General features: G+C 40.1%; 1 protein-coding gene across 2 annotated transcripts in view; it reads right to left on the bottom strand.

Moving 5' to 3' along the window:
• Positions 1–20277, bottom strand: part of nf2a (NF2, moesin-ezrin-radixin like (MERLIN) tumor suppressor a) — a 99990-nt gene that overhangs the window by 67076 nt on the left and 12637 nt on the right. For both annotated transcript variants that reach the window (XM_054772483.1, XM_054772484.1), the window contains exons 5-7: positions 5826–5894; positions 5641–5723; positions 366–441 (exon numbers count right to left, since the gene is read on the bottom strand). In XM_054772483.1, the coding sequence (XP_054628458.1) occupies positions 366–441; positions 5641–5723; positions 5826–5894 (228 nt within the window). The remainder of the gene's footprint in view (positions 1–365; positions 442–5640; positions 5724–5825; positions 5895–20277) is intronic.

The following is a 20277-nucleotide window of genomic DNA, read 5'->3' as shown; positions in this document are numbered from 1 at the left end:
GGATGTTATTTGGCAGCATCCCTCCCTTCAGCACTCATTTGGCGCACCCCGCTTGCCAAAGCGATTCTTCACGAGCTGGCCCTCGGCGCCGCCAGAGCTCGTTTACGTGCGACAAAACGCTACGGTAAATTACTTATAAGCTGAGCTTCACTCCGCTGTGGTATTTGAAAATGTCTCGGCCTTTTAGAAAACACATTGATCAAGGCCACGGGGGCCCCCCGGTCGGTGTCGTTAGCTTGATTTTGTTATGACACACGGGAGGAGCGATACTTTGCATCATTTATGCAGTTGTCGCCTCTGTGAGGAGTTTAAAAATGCAGCACACTAAGTGAGTCGATGGATAAGACAGAAGCATGGCAGCTCACCCTGATTACGAAGTAGTTGACGCCGTACATGTCCAGGTCCTGAGCTATCTTCAGATACTCCATCTCGGCCTCCTCCCTAGTTGACAGACACAAAGACAGACAGAGGAAGATTGAGGGAGTGGGGCAGTTGGGAGGGGGCGAAGGATAGAGAAGATTAGTCCGTGTTTCCTCTGCTTTTGTGTGCAGCATCCATCATGCGCTGTTTGCGCCAGAAAGACACCGGCATTTTGTTTTTACTAATGTTTCCCAACAAAACAAAAAAATCCCACAAGTGTAAAGTATGAACCTGATGATTTATTTCTATTCAATAAACCGCAGAGTCTCCTATCGTCGCCAGGTGCATGGTCTACAAATGCTAACAACCATCGGGGTCTTTAAGTAGCTAGAGGACAAAAAACATGTGGCTGGACCTCCTGATGCTTTTTTTTTATTAACTTAGAAGCGGCAGTAGCTAGCTGCATTTGAAGTATCATAAGTGGTCAGCTTCATCTAACTCTGCATGCGCTTTCACGGAAAACAACACTTTCTTTTTTTACATTTTGCCCATCATCCACAATACTTATGTGAGACATGAACACACGTCTTTCTCTTTTCTGTCTTCAGCTAACAATGCACGTAATGGGACACAACTATTTTGAGCACTCTAAAAAACTGCACTTTTTTTTTTATTTTGCCCACCATCCACAATCCTTAAGTGAGCCATGAACACGTGTCCTTCTCTTTTCTAAAGCCTTGGGACTCCAGCGAACCACAGTGAGAGCCATTACCCACAAATGGTTAAAACATGGTAGAGTAGTGAACCTTCTCAAGAGTGACCGGCCAACCAAAATGACCCCAAGAGCGCAGCGACGACTCATCCAAGCGGTCACAAATAACCCACAACAAGATCCAAAGAACTGCAAGCCTCACTTGGCTCAGTTCAGGTCATTGTTCATGACTCCACTGTAAGACAGACACTGGGAAAAAACGACCTGCATGGCAGAGTTCCAAGACCAAAACTGCATCTGAACAAAAAGAACATTAAGGCTTGTCTCAATTTTGCCAGAAAACATCTTGATGACCCCCAAGACCTTTGTGGTCTGAAGAGACAAAAGTTGAACTTTTGGAAGGTGTGTGTCCCATTACATCTGGCATAAAAGTACCGCCACATGTCAGAAAAAGAACATCATCCCAACAGTAAAATATGGTGGTGGTAGTGTGATGGTCTGGGGCTGTTTTGCTGCTTCAGGATCTGGAAGACTTGCTGTGATAAATGGAAAAATGAATTCTGCTTTCTACCAAAAGATCCTGAAGGAGAACATCCAGCCATCTGTTGGTGATCTCAAGCTGAAACCAACTTGGGTTCTGCAGCAGGACAATGATCCAAAACACACCAGCAAGTCCACCTCTGAATGGCTGAAGGAAAACAAAATGAAGACTTTGGAGTGGCCTAGTCCAAGTCCTGACCTGAATCCTATTGAGATGCTGTGGCGTGACCTTAAAAAGGCGCTTCATGCTGGAAAAGCCTCCAGTGTGGCTGAATGACAACAATTCTGCAAAGATGAGTGGGCCAACATTCCTCCCCAGCGCTGTAAGAGACTCATTGCAAGTTATCACAAACGCTTGATTGCAGTTGTTGCTGCTAAGGGGGGCCCAACCACTTATTAGGTTTAGGGGGCAATCACTTTTTCACACAGGGCCATGTAGGTTTGGATCTTTTTCTCCCTTAAAAATAAAAAATGTCATTTAAAAAGTGCATTTTGTGTTGAGTTGTGCTGTAATTGACTAATATTTAAATGTGTTTGATAATCTGAAATATTTAAGTGTGACAAACATGCGTATTTGTAGTTAATTCTTGTAAAATTATTGCTGAATTGTCCATTTTTGCTGTTGTTATTTTTTTTAAGTTTTCTTGTTAAATTTTATTTTTAGAATGTGCTCTGGGCCAACAAAAAAACAGCCCCGGGCCTCCAAATTGGACACCCCTGCTCTATAACTTAGGGTGAGTCCATCCTCCCTACGGAGGAAGCTCTGTCCACCTTTAATTAAGTTATATAGTATTTTATTTCATTTTGCTGGTCAGGTGACAAATATGTAATCCTTGGCAGAAGTGCCCCGGAGACATCATGTGAGTGTAACTCAACACCCATGCTGCATTCCGACAGCGGTTCCGCTTGAGTTCTCGCAATCACCTCTCTTTTGTGCTGCCCGGACATCACGTCCCTAACAATTAAGAATACTGAAGCTGAACTTCAGTAAAGAATCTCTTCCCTCCGCTGCATTTGAAAGGCTTATTGATCAGCGCGAGTGACTCAATCATTACTTCGCCCAGGAACAAACCAAACCTAAAAAAACTTAGCCGCCCACACCACCACCGCCTCCTTCCACTCGCTCTCGCACTCACTCTCCCGTTCAGCAAAGGGCAACAACTGAGTGACTCACATTTACTCTGTCATCAGACTTTTATGGAGGCAATTAAACAATCTTTCTGTGATAAACGGAATCTACATGCGCTGCATTTAACAGCTTTGCAAGTGTGTCCTTGGTTAATGCAAATATTGGAGCTACAGTAAACCTGTAGGTGTGTATAGTTGGGAAATGACCTGGACTGATTGTCATGAAAACAATGATCACAAATTGCTCAAGAAAGTCTGTTTTATATTAGAAAATGTATTGTTCTTAGAAGCTGTTTGTGCTTCCATCCATACATCAGTTTCACGTCATATGACTTCCCAGATGTTGTTAATGTTAGCAAATATCACATCAGGGTCCCCAGTGTGTTCGATCAGAGAGAGAGAGAGCTTGTTGTTCTTTTTTATCATTGTGTGAATGCTTGAAGGATCCATGACATAATCCATCAATTTTGCTTAAATGTTATACGTTGTTTGTAATTATGTTCTACATTGTTCGTTCTTTTTAAAGCGAACAGTAAATTTGCAAAAAATAAATTCATAGTTCATGGCGCCACCCAATGTTGTGTTGCTGCTGGATGTTCACAGTATCCGAGTGATACTTTGTTACTTTTCTTTTCCACAAGAGGAAGATTAAACACAAGAATGTGAACAATCAAGTGCAGAAAACACGAGACAGATGGACGACCATCATGAGATCAGTTCTTTGCAATGATCACTTCACTGATGACTGCTTTGAAGGAACACCGTTACAAGAAGCATTTGGCTTGAAAGTACGGTATAAATACATTTTGAAAAAGGATGCCATTCCACCAGGTACACAGGAAAACAAAAACAAGAAGAACGACATCAAAGTTGCCACAGAACAGAGTACAGTGTTCCCTCGTCCACCTTTCGTGGATTCGCTGTTTGAACTTTGTGCGTGTTTAAACACGAGACAAATGTGAGAAAATGTCAATGCCTGTCTGAGAAAAGTGTATAAAGTGTATTGTGAGGGGTTTTACAGCCTTAAAACATACAGTATATAATAATTGAAAACAAACAAACAAAGTTTGCTACTTTGCGGATTTCACTTACTGAGGGGTATTTTGGGAACCTATCCCCCGCAGTAAACGAGGGAACACTGTAAGTCAAAACTCGATCATAATTGCAATCAGTTCATTCGGGAATAGTGTGCTATCTATTCAATATTTCAAAACATTCCCAGATTTTCCAAAATTCCCACATTTTTCCCATTGAAAATGAATGGGCAATTTTTCAAACTTCCACCGTTCGCATATTTCTCCACCGATTCCCCCATGAAACCATTCCACTCATGCAGGACTATCAAAGTCACCATTTTTCACATTCCAATTATTTGAAACACTACTTTATAGGCATTTCAAGAAAGTAAAAAAGTCCCATTTTAAGCATCCATTTCTTATTTTCTATCTTTCTATATTGATATCTTATTGTCTAGCAATTTTCACTTGAGAAAAATAATCTTATATTAAAAAAGCATAGCTAGCCAATTCTTATGAAAATATTTTTTGCCAGAAATTAGTTTTTTTTCTAATAACCAGCTAAGAACCTTTCTAAACTTGATATATTTAAGAATGGACACCCACACAGAAAATAAATGTAAAGATTTGCTGATTTCCGACCAATATAAAGGCTGCACCGCAACTTTCATAGAGCGTACCAAGACAAGACACACGCACCTGTTAGACACGGATGTTAGCTGCAGGGTGGCCGAGTGGCTAGTATGTTAGCCCCCACAATCAGGCAACCTGGGTTCAAATCCCAGTCAGACCACATCTGTGTAGCGCCTGCACGCTCCCTCCCGTGTACTGGCTTCCTTCAATATGCATGATAGGCTAATTGGAGACTCTAGAAATTGTAGGGAAATAGAATAACACTCATACATCTAGAACATGGAAATATATTTTTGCTTAAATCTAGCCTCTTAAATGCAAATCTTATAAGAGCATTTGGCTTACTGATTACCTTGTAGTAAGAACATTTTACTTAAATCTAGCTATCTGACTAAGAACAACTTCCTTATTTTAGGAGTCATTATATTCTTAAACATTTTACGACATTATTCTCAAAAATGCCAACTTTATTTTGTTGTGTTTGCCTTTCATAATATTGCCACCTTTAAAAAAAAATATTTGTTTTTTCTTTTATTAGGCCGCACGGTGGCCTAATGGTTAGCATGTTGGCCACACAGTCAGGAGATCGGGAAGATCTGGGTTTGAATCTCCGTTGGGCATCTCTGTGTGGTGTTTTCTCCCCGCGCATGCGTGCGTTTTCTCCGGGTACTCCGGTTTCCTCCCACATTCCAAAAACATGCATGTTAGGTTAATTGGAGACTCTGAATTGTCCATAGGTATGAATGTGAGTGTGAATGGTTGTTTGTCTATATGTGCCCTGTGATTGGCTGGCGACCAGTCCAGGGTGTACCCCGCCTCTCGCACGAAGTCAGCTGGGATAGGCTCCAGCTATCCATTGAGGAAAAGCGGCATAGAAAATGGATGGATGGATAAAATAACGCTGTTGTTTTTCCTCATGATATTACGTTATTCTCGTCAAATTGTGACTTTTTCTCGTTAGATTACACCTTTTTTGTCTGAATATTTTGACTTTATTCTTGTAAAATTGCTGTTGCTATTTTATTTGTTTGTTTTCTTGTTAAATTCGATTTTTAGAATGTGCTGCAGGCCAATAAAAAACATCCCCAGACCACAAATGGCGGCACTATGGACGCCCTTGCTTTAAGGCATAACCGGGAGACAACAAAACTTTACTGAACTGATGAAATTCTGCATGATTCTACACAATTCTAAACAAAAAAACTGCTACGTAGGTGCATGGGATCATGTGCAGCGTTTAAGTGCACCTACCTGGTGCGACCCCTGTGCCCTGCGTGACATGCCGCAATCCTCTCCTCCCACATCTCGGCGGTCATCTGATACAAGTTGATCACCTGGACAATGGAAAATCGTTATGAAAACTGTATCGACTGAGATGAAGAGACGTGGTAGCAACAAAAGCTACCAACGGGTGCGTGAACGTGGCCGCCACTCACCCGTTTAGGCAGCAGCTCCTCCTGAGCCAAAAAGCCGGGCTTGTGAACGTTGGGGTTGTAGTCTCCATACTGTGAAATAAGGTGATGATTTCAACTTTACACTCTGAAAGCAGACAAGGCATGAATGCTGTGCGACCGATTAAACGGTTCAGGAACGCCCTTGGCAGAGACACAGCGACTCGTCCACATAAGCAATAAATCAATGTTGTCCAGGGATGCTTTGATGAGGAGTCGAACCACTAATAACACTAAATACTAAAATTACATAATTTTTCTTCATATTACAAGTTTATTTCCATAAAATTGTGATGTTTTTTTCCTGTTACAATACGACTTTTTTCTCCTAATATTTTGACTTTATACTTGTAAAATAAGAGCTGTGTTTTCAATTTCTGCTGTTTTTCTGTTCTTTTTATTTTTTATTCTCCAATTACTTCAACTTTCTTGCAAACTTTTGTAATATTATTTTCTTCATGTTATATTTTGACTTTATTCCCATAATATAACATTTCCTCCAAGCTAACTTTATTTTATTTTTCTTCAATATTTCAACTCTATGCTACTAAAATGACATTATTTTTCCTTTATAATATTATGGCTTTATTCTCATAAAATTGTGACTTTTTTCTTGTTACAATACCACTTGTTAACCTCATATTTTGACTTTATTCTCATAAATTAAAAAGAAAATTCCAATTACTTCAGATTTTTTTCTTGTAAATTTTCTTCATGATAGATTTTGCCTTTATTCCCATAACATAATGGGAATAATAATATAAGATAATTTTCCCAAAATTACAACTTCAAAAAAAATCTTTAATATTTCAACTCTATAATTCTAAAATTACATTACTTCTTTTCATAAAATTACAAGTTTATTCTTACAAAATTGTGGCTTTTGTTCTTGTTACAATATGAATATTTTCACCTAATATTTTGAAAAAAATATTTTGAAATATTGAACAGTTTTTTCCCCCTAAAACAATAAGTTTCCAAAAAATTACTTTATTTGTGGTTTTGTTTGTTTCTCATAATATTACAACTTTAAAAAAGTAACATGTTTTTTTATATATATATATATATATATACACTCCTGATGTGCATCAAACCTAACGCTAACTTGGACAGTAACATGCTGTATCTCTCCATTCTCTTTGAATGTAAATACTCCTATGCACTTTATGTTGACATGATCAATAATGCTTGATTAAAACGTGCATTGTTTCTCTCAGACAAAGCGCAAAAAAAATAAAAAATAAATCTTAGTTCCATTCCCAGTGTCACAGTGCCCTCTAGTGGTTAAGCTGCAAAATTACCTTCAAATGCAAACACGACAGCATGCATCTCCTCTCTCAGCCAACGCTCGCCAAGAAGACAGTTTTTGTCTCAATGTATGTTGACGTATTACGACTTGTGCATAACTTACAAATAACGTGTGTGAGCGGGTGTCAACGATGGCATAACTTATTGCCCGCGGATGCGGGACGTATGAATCATACGTTGACATACGTCAAAAACTTTTGTGCATGCACACAATTTTTGGACAACTTAGACGTACTACGACGTATGCAGGCGTGCATATACAAAACTTACCCATAACTTATTCGACGTACGCCAGCGTATTGGCCAAATTTTTCATTCGTTGGCGTAAGCTGGCTAAATCGTCAAGGTGTCACAGGCGTTGGCCGTTGGGCATAAATTGTGAACACAGGCAACACGCTACGCATTCGTTGATATAAGTTGTCTATAAGTTAGAGAAACGTTCTATATAAGTTACTAATATGTCACATTTACGTTGACCAAAATTGAAAAAAAAACTGTCGGCAGTTCAACGTATGCCATCAAAATGATCACGTCAGGCATGCGCTGCCTAAATCGTCAAGGTGTGACAGGGCCCTTATGCAGCTCCACAATCCCACCACGTTCAAAAAGAGAAAGCTTCTTAGCTTTACCATCAGGAGGGCCTGACAGTGTGAATGCCTGACAGAAAATGAACATTTTGAGCAGATTTAGGCTTTTATAGCCTGCGGTCTTAAACTTTTGATCAGGTGATAAACAGCCTATCTCAGTTTATTTGTTGTTTTCAATAAATGACTTTTTCAAAATGCTTTTTGTCTCAATCCCCCTTTCTTGTTTTTGCATATTGTAGCTCTACTTAAAACCTCATTAAGATCCAAATGTGCAAAATGCTAATTCAAGCAATTTTTCAGCTGGTCTTAAGATTTTGATCAGGAGTGTATTTGAACTTCATGCTATTAATTTTTATCATAATATTACGATGTTATTCTTGTAAAATTGTGACTTTTTTCTTCTTAGAATACAAGTGTTTTCTCTTAATTTTTGGACTTTTTCAGTAAAATTTCATCAGTTTTTTTTTTCAATTATTGCTGTTGACTTTTTTTGTTTTGTTCTTTTTTGAGTTTTCTTGTTAAATTATATTTTTTAGAATGCGCTGCGGACCAGTAAAATAACAGCCGCAGGCTGGAAATGGCCCTCGGGCTGCAATTTGGACACCCCTGTCGCAGTCATGCTCCTCGAAGTGACGGCCCCATCTATTGTTCCACTCGCTATAGCTTCTCGTAAAGGAAAACTACACATTTTTGGAATTTTGCGCATCATCCACAGGCCTTATGTGAGACATGAACACATTCAAAGTCTTTCTCTTTCCTGCGTGTTCTAAAGATCTAAAAAAGAGGTGGATAATTCATGCACGTAATGGGACACACCTATTCAGCCTCGAAAGCCCGCTATTTAAACACCTCCAACAAAGTTTTATGGTTTTATATCCATGCTGTGAGCATGTAGTGACAGGTACATTCATGTAATACTTACAGTATTTTGCCGTATGGTCATTTTAAGCATTACCGGAACGTCCTTCCTGGGCCCATTGATTTCACATAGCAACATAGAAAGGAACGCTACACTTAGCGTTAACTTCTACAAACTCAAGAACAAAAAGACAGCAGCAGTGGCGGCAGCTCCAATATGTAGCGTTACCTTTCGCTAGTGGCCTGAGGCACTGTGAGCGAGTGTGTTTTTTTTTTTTTTCCCAATAACATCAGCTTTCTTCTTGTAAATGTTGCTCTTGTAATATTTTGACTTTATTCTCATAATCTTGTAACTTTCTCTGCAACCAAATTTTCCAAAATGTCCAACTTAATATTGTTGTTTTTTTTTGTCCCTCATAATATTACGACTCGAAAAAAACATTTTTTCTTTAATATTTCAACTTCATGCTACTAAAATTATATATTTTTCCTCATAATATTACAACATTATTCTCCTCAAATTATGACTTTTTCTCGTTGGATTACAACTTTTTTCTCTTAATATTTTGACCTTATTCTTGGAAAATTAATGTAATTTTTGAGGGCCACAGTATGGACACCCCTGCTCTACAACAAATCTTTTGTTATCTTGTTGCTTCGTGGAATACTGCATAATTCCGATGATTACATGTACTATTCTATAAATGCACTCTGACTATTCATGTTCAGTCTGTCTATAAACTGCTGAATGCTCCAGGCTTATCTAATACTGTTTGCATGTTTTGGCTCATATCTTGCCTGAAGGTAAATTATCCAGTGTCAAAAAATTCTGACTTTCGGCCACATTAATGACTCGAGATTTAGATTTTTGCATTTGTTTATGACTGTACTGCGTCACTCTGAGAGCTGCTTCTATTTCCTTTGACCTCTCATGCAGCCAAACAAAAAGTCCCAGCGCTACAAAGACACGGCGCACGTGTGCATGTCACTGTGACAGTCTACTGCGACAAAGCTAATTTTATCTTTGAGCGTCATACTTCAGATGAACCTACACCGGCTAACACTAACTGCGGAGTCAAAGCAGCAAATAGATGGGCCAATAAGCAGAAACGTGGTCCGCTTCTGATGGATTCCTGAAGAAACACCGGTTCATTAGTCACAAGGGGTATTTTTTACAAAGATCAGGCATTCATCATTCCTTTTCAAATCATTATTTCACACCTGCGGATAAACCTGCAGGCACTGAATGTCGGGAAAAGGTCAAATGGGCGACTGCCTCCTGCCCACCAATATCAATAATCACCTGCCTCAAATGGACATCAAGCAATTTTGTCATGTTTGGTTTCCTGTTGTCATGCTTCTATTTTGTTACGCTTCCCTCTGAAGTGGCTGTCTATTGTGTCGTCTCCTTAGGTTCCCTTCTTTCGGGTGCGTGGCAGAGTGGTGAGCCACACCTGCAGCCACCGTGCGAGGCGGTCCTCATTCTGCTCACTTCAGAGGATTTTAAAATGATATAGCCCCCGTCACATTAAGCTCAAATCAAGCAGAACCTGCCAGAATGCAACTTGGCTGACACGTCTCGTCAACATGGCGTTGAAGTCGAGAAAAGTACCTCTGGATTGGCAGACAAAGGTGTCGGGCCACCTTTTCAAGAAGGGTGAACGGAGGTGACTCCTCAGCCTCCCTGGGAAAGTCTATTCCAGGGTGCTGGAGAGAAGGGTACGACCGTTAGTTCAACCTCGGTTACAGGAGGTGCAATGTGGTTTTCAACCCAGTCACAGAACACTGGACCAGCTCTACCTACACCCTTGCAAGGGTACTGGAAGGTACATGGGAGTTTGTCCAACCGGTCTACATGCGCTTTGTGGACTTGGAAAAAGCAACTGACCGTGTCCCTCGCGGTGTCCTGTGGGGTCTGCTCCGGGAGTACGGGATTGGTGGCATTTTGGTCCTTGTACAACTGGAGCAGGAGCCTGGTCCGCATTGTCAGCAGTAAGTCTGTTTCCGGTGAACGTTCACCTCCACCAAGGCTGCTCCTTTGTCACTGATTCTCTTCAGAATTTTCATTGACAGAATTTTTTGTCACCGATTCTGTTCATAATTTTCATGAACAGAATTTTTTGTCACCGATTCTGTTCATAATTTTCATGAACAGAATTTTTAGGAGCAGCCATGGCGTCAAAGGAGTCCTGTTTGGTGGCATTAGGATCTCGTCTCTGCTATTTGCAGATGATGTGGTCCTGATGGTCTCATCAGGCTGTGACCTTCAGCGTTTACTTGGGCGGTTTGCAGCTGAGTGTGATGAGACGTGGGATGAGACTCAGCACCTCCAAATCCGAGGCCATGGTTCTCAGTCAAAAAAGGGTGGATTGCACCCTCCGGGTTGGGAGTGACTTCTTGCGCCAGGTGAAGGAGTTCAAGTATCTCGGGGTCTTGTTCACGAGTGAGGGAAGGTTGGCGTGTGAGGTCGACATGTGGATCGGCGCAGCGTCTGCAGTAATGCAGTCGCTGTACCGGACCGTCATGGTGAAGGGAGAGCTGATCCGGAAGGCAAAGCTCTCAATTTACTGGTCCATCTATGTTCCCACCCTCACCTGTGGTCATGAGCTTTGGAAAGAACGAGATCGCGGATACAAGCGGCTGAAATGAGTTACTTCTGTAGGGTGGCTGGACTCACCCTAAGAGAGCTCAGTCATCCGGGAGGGGCTCAGAGTACAGCTGCTGCTCCTTCACATCGAGAGGAGCCAGTTGAGGTGGCTCGGGCATCAGTCCGGATGCCTCCCAGCTGAGGTGTTTTGGGCATGCCCAGCCGGGAGAAGGCCCCAGGGCAGACCTAGGACACGCTGGAGGGATTATGTCTCACATCTGGCCTGGGAACGTGTTGGTGTCCTCCCAGTGAAACTGGAAGAGGTGGCTCGAGACTGGGAAATCTGGACTTCCCTACTGAGACTGCTGCCCCCACAACCCGTACCCGGATAAGTGCAAGAAAATGTATGGATGGATGGATAATACCAAGTTATTCTCGTAGAATTGTGAGTTTTTTCTTCTTAGAATACAATTGTTTTCTCTTCATATTTTAACTTTATTCTTGTACAATTACAGCATTTTTTTCCCCATTTCTGCTGTTAGATTTTTTTTCCCAACTATTTCAGCTCGTTTCTTGTAAATTTTCTTTCAGTAAAGGAAATAATATTTTTGACTTTATTCTTGTAACATTATAACTTTTTCCGCAACCTAAGTTTCCAAAGGATTACTTTATTTGTGGTTTTGTTTGTTTCTCATAATATTACAACTTATAAAGTAACATCTGTTATATTTCAACTTCATGCTATTATTTTTCCTCATAATATTACAATATTATACTTGTAAAACTGTGACTTTTTTCTTCTTAGAATACAACTGTTTTCTGTTAATATTTTGACTTATTTAGTAAAATTTCTGTAAAATGTATTTTTGCTGTTGTTTTTGTTTTGTTTTTTTAGTTTTCTTGTTAAATGATATTTTTTAGAATGCGCCGCAGGCCAATACTTACAGTATTTTGCCGTATGGTCATTTTAAGCATTACCGAAACTTCCTTCCTGAGCCCAATGATTCCACATAGCAACACAGAAAGGAACGCTACACTTAGCGTTAACGTCTACAAACTCAAAAACAAAAAGACAGCAGCAGTGGTGTTACCTTTCGCTAGTGGCCTGAGGCACTGTGAGCGAGTGTGTGGTGACGCTAGTCGCCAGCCGGTGTGGTGTGGCGAAGTGTCACTTCGCCAGTAAAGTAGTTTTTTGGCATAACAATGTTAATAACAATAATAATAACAATGTTGCTGTAGCTTGGTTAATATGCTGGTCACATTACATAAATGGAGCATTGCTGCCGCTTTTTGGAGTTTTTTCAGAAGGCTTTATAGGCGGAATAGTGGAGTCCCGTTACGTGCATTCTTAGCTGCCTCTTTTTAGCTGTTTTTATATCTTTAGAACACACAGAAAAGAGAAAGACGTGTGTGTTCATGTTTCACATAAGGATTGTGGATGATGGGGGAAAATTACAAAAAAACTGTGCACTTTTCCTTTAAGAGATCTTCCAGCACCTCGCTCATTCCTTGCTTCCTGCTACTAGTTGTCAACTCACAGTCTACTGTAGTATCTATCACAGGTTTATTAGCACTTTTATCTTTCATGTTTCCACGCTTAGCTCCGTCTTCATTCGGTTTTGCTGTCATGATTTTCTTCACGGTGTTGATTTTTCTGTTACACTGTGTTTTTTATTTTCTATCACTACCTTGTTAAAGGACTTTCAGGATTTGTTGATCCCTTTATCACTGTCTCTGCCTCTGCATCCAAGGCGAATGTTAGAATTTTCGTCGTTTAGCAGCCACATTTGTCAGTGGGCATGTGAAAAACAGATCAATGAAACTATGAAAAATACTGGTTCTAAAGCTGAGGTGTTTTTAATCACATCCCTTTGCCCGTTCAGCTTCTGCTGTAGTCCCTCGGCTCGTCACCTGTTGACAAAGCTGACAATCACCTGAGCTTCATTGCTATTCCGCACCTTCCCTCCCACAATTACCGCAAACAGCGTTACGCTTGGCGGCAGTAATTGATCCTGGGAGAACGGCTGCGTGTCAGTGCTTGACCATTTTCCAGCAGTGACAGTTTGCCGAAGCTAAAAATACAAACCGAGGCAGATCTGCGACTTAAGGCTGCGACTGTAGCGCTGTCGTCTCGCTTCCCACTCGGCTGGAGTCACATCTTAGTCCAGCTCACACTCGACTGGGCCTCGGCGCCAGAGAGACTGCCATCCGTATCCCCCTCCACTCCCTCCCCCCAAGAGAGCAGCTTTATCTCCAAACCACCCTGTCAAAATCCACTTGTGCCACGGCGCGCACACGGAATACAAAACAGGAAGGAGAAGAAGCCTCTGCAGATTCGGTGATGCTGGATAGCTCGGGGAGGATAAAACTTGACATTTTATTTCACTATAGGAAGACTCTAACACAATAAATCACCACGTATTCCTAAAGCAAACATCTATTTCAATCACTATTACATCCTTGGCACATTTCATTCCAGACATTGTCACACAAAATGATGGATGGAGCAAAGCAAAATGTGCTTCCATACCATACATTTTGAGCCAGACTTTCAAGCTCCCTATTTTTCTCACGAGACGATGCATGAGATAAAGTCCACGAGAACGAGACAAGACGAGATTTTAACATTCATTTTAAGGAAAGCACAGTGACAAAATATGACTGGACAAACCGAGTCACAAAACAATGCAAGTTTTGAAATGTTTATTGTGCCGAACAATATTATTGTTGACATTTTTTGAGACCAAATAAACCACAGTTGATATACGACTTATTTAACACACAAGTTCAAAATAAAAAACAACAACTATGTTAACGGCTTCCCATCATGCATTTCGTCCCAGCGAAGCAATTTATTGGTTATGGCTGCCGGGGCGCTGCAATGGTGGACAGAGGCAGCATTGCAACACCCCTGCAATTTCCAATGGGTTAACAAGCTTGTCGTGAGTTTTTTCAGAGCTTATGATTGGCTCCTGTCAAATACAGAGCTACCTGGCCCTCGTGGACTCGTGCACGCCACAATATGTCATTTTATGATGTGGACATGTGAGGCTTATAGTCTGGTGCGGCTTATATATGTACAAATCTGTTTTTCTTTCTGAATTTAGTGGCTGCAGCTTAAACATCGCTCCGTCTTAAACACCGGTGTGTCTTATATGCCAAAAATTACAGTAATTACAGTAATTACAGTCATCTTTCACTCTGTGAAGTTATGGAATTGGCATATTTTCTCACAGGCAATTCATACTGTGTCAAATGTTTGCAGCATTTCTTAAATTGAGAGCAGTATTTTTTTTGTGATAACTTTCTGTCAGCGAACACCATTTTGCGCTCTTTGCCGATCAAACGTCTCAATGAAGTGGAACTGGAAGAGGTGACCGGAGACCGGAAAGTCTGGACTTCCCTACTGAGACTGCTGCCCCCACAACCCGGACTCAGATAAGCGGAAGAAAATGGAATGGAAAGGAAGCTCGCAGTGAGTGTTGACTGTCGGGACGAAGACTCTGCATCTCAATGTTTTCTCAGGTCGATATATTTGAGGTGGGTTTTATTGCTTTTGTTGTTCCTACCACTTTCGAATAATGTCAGCATACAGGCCCGTTTGTGTTGATGGGCTCACCTTGCACAGAATGAACCCTCTTTTTGACTGTTTGGAGGCGAGAGACGAGGAAGATTGACATGCATACACATGGCAATACACAGTATGGAGGCCAGTAAAATTATCGAGCTCATGTCCATCATGTGATTAATTTATTTATTAGCTCATTTTCTGAATGAGAACTTTCATCACGTTTTGATCTTGCGACATCTCAGTATACAGTATACAGTGCAGAGGTGTCCAAACTTTATCCAGCGAGGGCCACAAAGTGAAAAATGAACGGATGCAGCTTTGCCGATAGTTTGTAAAGCAACACTTGTAGTATGCAAAAAAGTTGTCTATATTTCAAGAGAAAACTCAGTCTCAAACTCAATCTTAGATTTGTCATATAGGAGACAAAGCCTATTAGTATAAACTTTGCACTTTTTTCTCCATTTTTGATGTTTTTTTTAATTTTCCAAATATTTCAACTTCCTTCTTAAATAATCTTCATAAATGTAGTTCTCCTAATATTACCTCTTTAATATTATCACTTTATTCCTATAACCTAACCAACCTAATTTTCCAAAAATTATAACTTTATTTTGTTTGTTTGTTCCTCATAACATTACAACAACAAAAAAAATACATAACATTTTTTCTTTAATATTTCAACTTTATGCTGCTAATTTTTTCCTGATAATATTTTGACATTATTCTTGGAAAATTACAGCAATTTCTGATGTTTTTTTTTCACAACTTTTCATCTTTTTGACATTTTCTTCACACAATTATGACTTTATTACCATAATATTTTGACTTTTTACTTTTCCCTAACCTAATTTTCCAAATTCCAAAAATTACTTATTACAAGAAAACTTTTCTCTTAATATATTGACTTTAATTCTTGTAATATTACTGCTATTACTACTGTTGTTGTTTTTTGTTTTATTTTCGTGTTAAAATAAATTTTTAGTTTAGTTTAGTGTATATGTTATATTAAATACACTCTGTTCCAAATTATTATGCAAATCACATTTTTCTCTGATTTTGGTAAATAGTCAATATAAATTACAGTCATGACCATTTTCAACTCATCAACCTTTTGGGTACAATTTGATTTTCAAAGCATTTCACTGGTTGTGAAGAACCGAAAATGGTCATCAGGAGGTTATATTTACTGAAAACAAAAGCTATTTCAATCACTAACATTTTAACAGGCCAAGTTAAATGTTAACATAGGATCCCTTCTTTGATATAATCTTCACAATTCTTACGTTGAGCTTGTGAGTTTTTTCGAGCGTTTCTGCTTGAATTACTTTGCAAGATGTCAGAATAGCCTCCCACAGCTGCTGTTTTGTTGTAATCTGCCTCCTGGATATTTTTCCTGGACGATGCTCCCTAGGTTCTCAATTAGGTTGAGGTCAGGAGAAAAAAGGGGGCCAAACCATGAGTTTCTCTCCTTTTATGCCCATAACAGCCAATGGCAGAGAGGCAGGTATTTTTTGCAAAATGAGATGGTGCATTGTCATGCATGATGGTCATTTTGCTACAGAAGGTACGGTTCTTCATATTGTGGCATGGAAGAAAATGGTCTGTCAGAAACTCTACATACTTTGCTGAGGTCATTTTCACACCTTCAATTACCATAAAGGGCCTACCAGCTCTCTCCCGATGATTCCGATCCAAAACATGACACAGCTACCTCCTTGCGAACATCACAGCCTTGTTGAGGTATGCTGGCCATACTCTCTTCATCCATCCGGACCACCCAAGGTTGCACAGCCCTCGTCAGTAAACAGGATTATTTTAAAATTAATCTTCATGTATTTGTTGGCCCACTGCAACCGTTTCTCTTTGTGGGTGGCCAAATAGTAGGTTTATGCATTACTGCAAGCCTCTGGAGGATCCTACACCTTGAGGTTCATGGGACTTCAGAGGCACCAGCAACTTCAAATTCCTGTTTGCTGTTTTGTAATGGTATTTTTTTTCTAAATTTTTAACAGGTGCTCTCTTGATTCCATACATTTGTCTGGAAGAAACCACTCTGTTTATGCCTTAATCAGCATAATCCTGTCTGTCATCTGAGTCAGCCACAAATTTCTTCACCGTATAAAGGTTTTTGTAAATTACTGAATGTTTTCATGGCTTGCCCAAGGCATTGCAATATTTGACACTTTTTTGTCAGTAGAAAAATCCTTTTTCTTTCCAATATTGCTTGCATTCTGTGGCATGTCAAGAATGAACATCGTTTGTAGGTAGTTTTAATTGGGCTCACCTGGCAAACATGACAGTTGTCCGAAATTGATATCAGTAATCCAAAAAACCCCAAGACACCATGCCATCCATGAATTTCATTGAAAAACAAAAATTATGTTTATGACACTAAACTTATTTGCATAATAATTTGGAACATAGTGTATACAGTGGTGTGAAAAAATGTTTGCCCCCTTCCCGATTTCTGATTTTTTGCATGTGTGTCACAGTTAAATGTTTCAGATCATCAAACAAATTTAAATATTAGTCAATGACAACACAACTGAACACAAAATGCACTTTTTAAATGAACATTTTTATTATTAAGGGGAAAAAAATGCAAAGCTACATGGCTCTGTGTGTAAAAGTGATTGCCCCCTAAACCTAATAACTGGTTGGCCCCCCTTAGCAGCAACAACTGCAATCAAGCGTTTGTGCTAACTTGCAATGAGTCTCTTACAGCGCTGGGGAGGAACGTTGGCCCACTCATCTTTGCAGAATTGTTGTCATTCAGCCACATTGGAGGCTTTTCCAGCATGAAGCGCCTTTTTAAGGTCATGCCACAGCATCTCAATAGGATTCAGGTCAGGACTTGGACTAGGCCACTCCAAAGTCTTCATTTTGTTTTTCTTCAGCCATTCAGAGGTGGACTTGCTGGTGTGTTTTGGATCATTGTCCTGCTGCAGAACCCAAGTTGGTTTCAGTTTGAGGTCACCAACAGATGGCCGCATGTTCTCCTTCAGGATTTTTTGGTAGACAGCAGAATTCATGGTTCCATTTATCACAGCAAGTCTTTCAGGTCCTGAAGCAGCAACAGCCTCACACCATCACACTACCACCACCATATTTTACTGTTGGTATGATGTCCTTTTTCTGAAATGTGGCGGTACTTTTATGCCAGATGTAATGGGACACACACCTTCCAAAAAGTTCAACTTTTGTCTCATCAGACTACAGAATATTTCCCTAAAGGTCTTGGGGATCATCAAGATGTTTTCTGGCAAAATTGAGCCGAGCCTTATTGTTCTTTTTGTTCAGCAGTGGTTTTCATCTTGGAACTCTGCCATGCAGGTCATTTTTGCCCAGTGTCTTTCTTATGGTGGAGTCATGACCTTAACTGAGGTAAGTGAGGCCTGTAGCTCTTTGGATGTTGTTGTGGGGTCTTTTGTGACCTCTTGGATGAGTTGTCGCTGCGCTCTTGGGGTAATTTTGGTTGGCCGGCCACTCTTGGGAAGGTTGACCACTGTCCCAAAGCTTTAGGGAGGCACAACAATTATCGGTCCGATATGCACAATAATTATTGGTCCAATAATTATTGTGAACCCCTAATATATATAACATTATGTAAAAATAAGTCAATAAGGAATGTAATAGGACACACCTGGGCAACAAAGCAAACCTGTCAGTCACACGTTCCAATACTTCTGCTCACGTGAAAAACAGGTGTTGTTTATCTTCTAACTTGTGCATTGGATCTAAATATACTTCTGCCAGGAACTGTAATTGTTTATACTCTATCGGTCTGTATGTTGTTGGGAATCAAATACAGTTTTTATTTTAATGACATTTTAATTTTTTTTTTTGATAAGTTGTAGATAGATCTCAATTTCTGCTCTGACAGGAACACGATTACACACACAGGGGCCTCATGGTGTGATTGTTGATGCCTGACTAGAGCTGATTCATGTCATGAAGATAAAAATCCTTCAAAGGAGTAGAACGTCTGCGAACACACCGCTCCCTCCCCGCCGCCTTCGGGCTGGCGGAATGACGACTGAGAGTGAGCCAAGGTGATAAATCAGATGAGATACGTTCAACCACGATGAGAGGAAAAACAAGAAGCTGTCGAGTCTTTATAGAACTTATTAAAGCTATATCGGTTTTAATCAAATAGGACTGGTACTTAAATGAAAACAGATTGCGGATCCACTTTTTTCTTCACTCGGAAGGGATGCTGACTGCAAGCTTATGTGATTTTTTTTTTCTTGATCCAGACTGCAGCTTCTCTCTCACCAAGCCTGTTAAATTGGCAAGGGAAAGAGGGGTGAAGTCTCCAGAGGATCGTTACTAAACCTTGAAGGTAGAACTCCGGTCTCACTGGACCCTGTCCACCTGTCAAAAAGACCCTCTTTCTGTCAGAGAGACGAGCTCCTTCAACCTGAACACTTCAGATCGCTTGAAGGGTTTTTTTTCCTGCCCCCGACACAAACTTTTGATAGCTTGTAGTTTGATCCTCACCTCGGAAAATCGGCTATCGATTTCCACGCCGGGCTTCACTGAAGGCGGCGAGTCACGACTAAAAAGAATGAGACTCAGGTGGCCGGTGAAAGTTGGCCATTTCCGCGGTGTTGCTGCCTTATGCAACACGTCGGAGATCGCCACCAAATTACGGTTAAAAGACGATCAAAATTTTAAGACTATTTGAAAAATGGCAAGAATTGACATTTTGCATTGTTGGAGCTTATAGGAAAACTCCACTTTTTTGTTTTTATTTTGCCCATCATCCACAATCTTTAAGTGAGACATGAACACATACACTACCGGTCAAAACTTTTAGAATACCCCAATTTTTCCAGTTATTTATTGAAATTCAAGTCGTTCAAGGCCAATGAATCGCTTGAAATGGTAGAAAGGTAATAGGTGAAGTGCCAGAGGTTAAAAAAAAAGGTAAGTTTACCCAAAACTAGAAAGATAATTGTATTTCAGAACTATACAAAAAGGCCTGTTTCAGGGAACACAAAATGAGTCAACAATTTAAAGCTGTTCTTCAGAAATGGAGGTTAATCAAGCCTTGGCAGTTGGTGCAACTAATTCCTACATGTGTTCCAAGTTCTGGAGTGCTTACTACCTCCTCTGTCTGCATAAAAAGAGTGTTCGGAACACACTGTGGTACTATACCCTCGTGAACATCAGTTGAACAGCATTGTACTGGAGAAAGACATGTGCTACAAAAATGGCATGAAAAAAGGGAATTAACAATGAAAGAGAGACAGACCATCTTAACACTTAAAATGTAGATTTTTCCTCCAGAGAAATTGAAGTGTTCTAAAACTTTTGACCGGTAGTGTATGTCTTTCTCGTTTCTGTGCATTCTAAGGATGTAAAAACAGCTAAAAAAAAGACTACTATAAAGCCTTCTGAAAAAAACTCCAAAAAGCGCCAACAACGCTCCATTTACATATAATGTGACGTGCATATTAACCAAGCTACAGCGACATCGTTATTATTATTATTATATTAACATTGTTACGCAGATCGAACTAC

Source organism: Dunckerocampus dactyliophorus, chromosome 4 (genome assembly GCF_027744805.1).
Source record: "Dunckerocampus dactyliophorus isolate RoL2022-P2 chromosome 4, RoL_Ddac_1.1, whole genome shotgun sequence".
NCBI lineage: Eukaryota > Metazoa > Chordata > Actinopteri > Syngnathiformes > Syngnathidae > Dunckerocampus > Dunckerocampus dactyliophorus.
The sequence above is the reverse complement of the archived record's forward strand: the minus strand, read 5'-3'. Positions and strand labels throughout refer to the sequence as shown.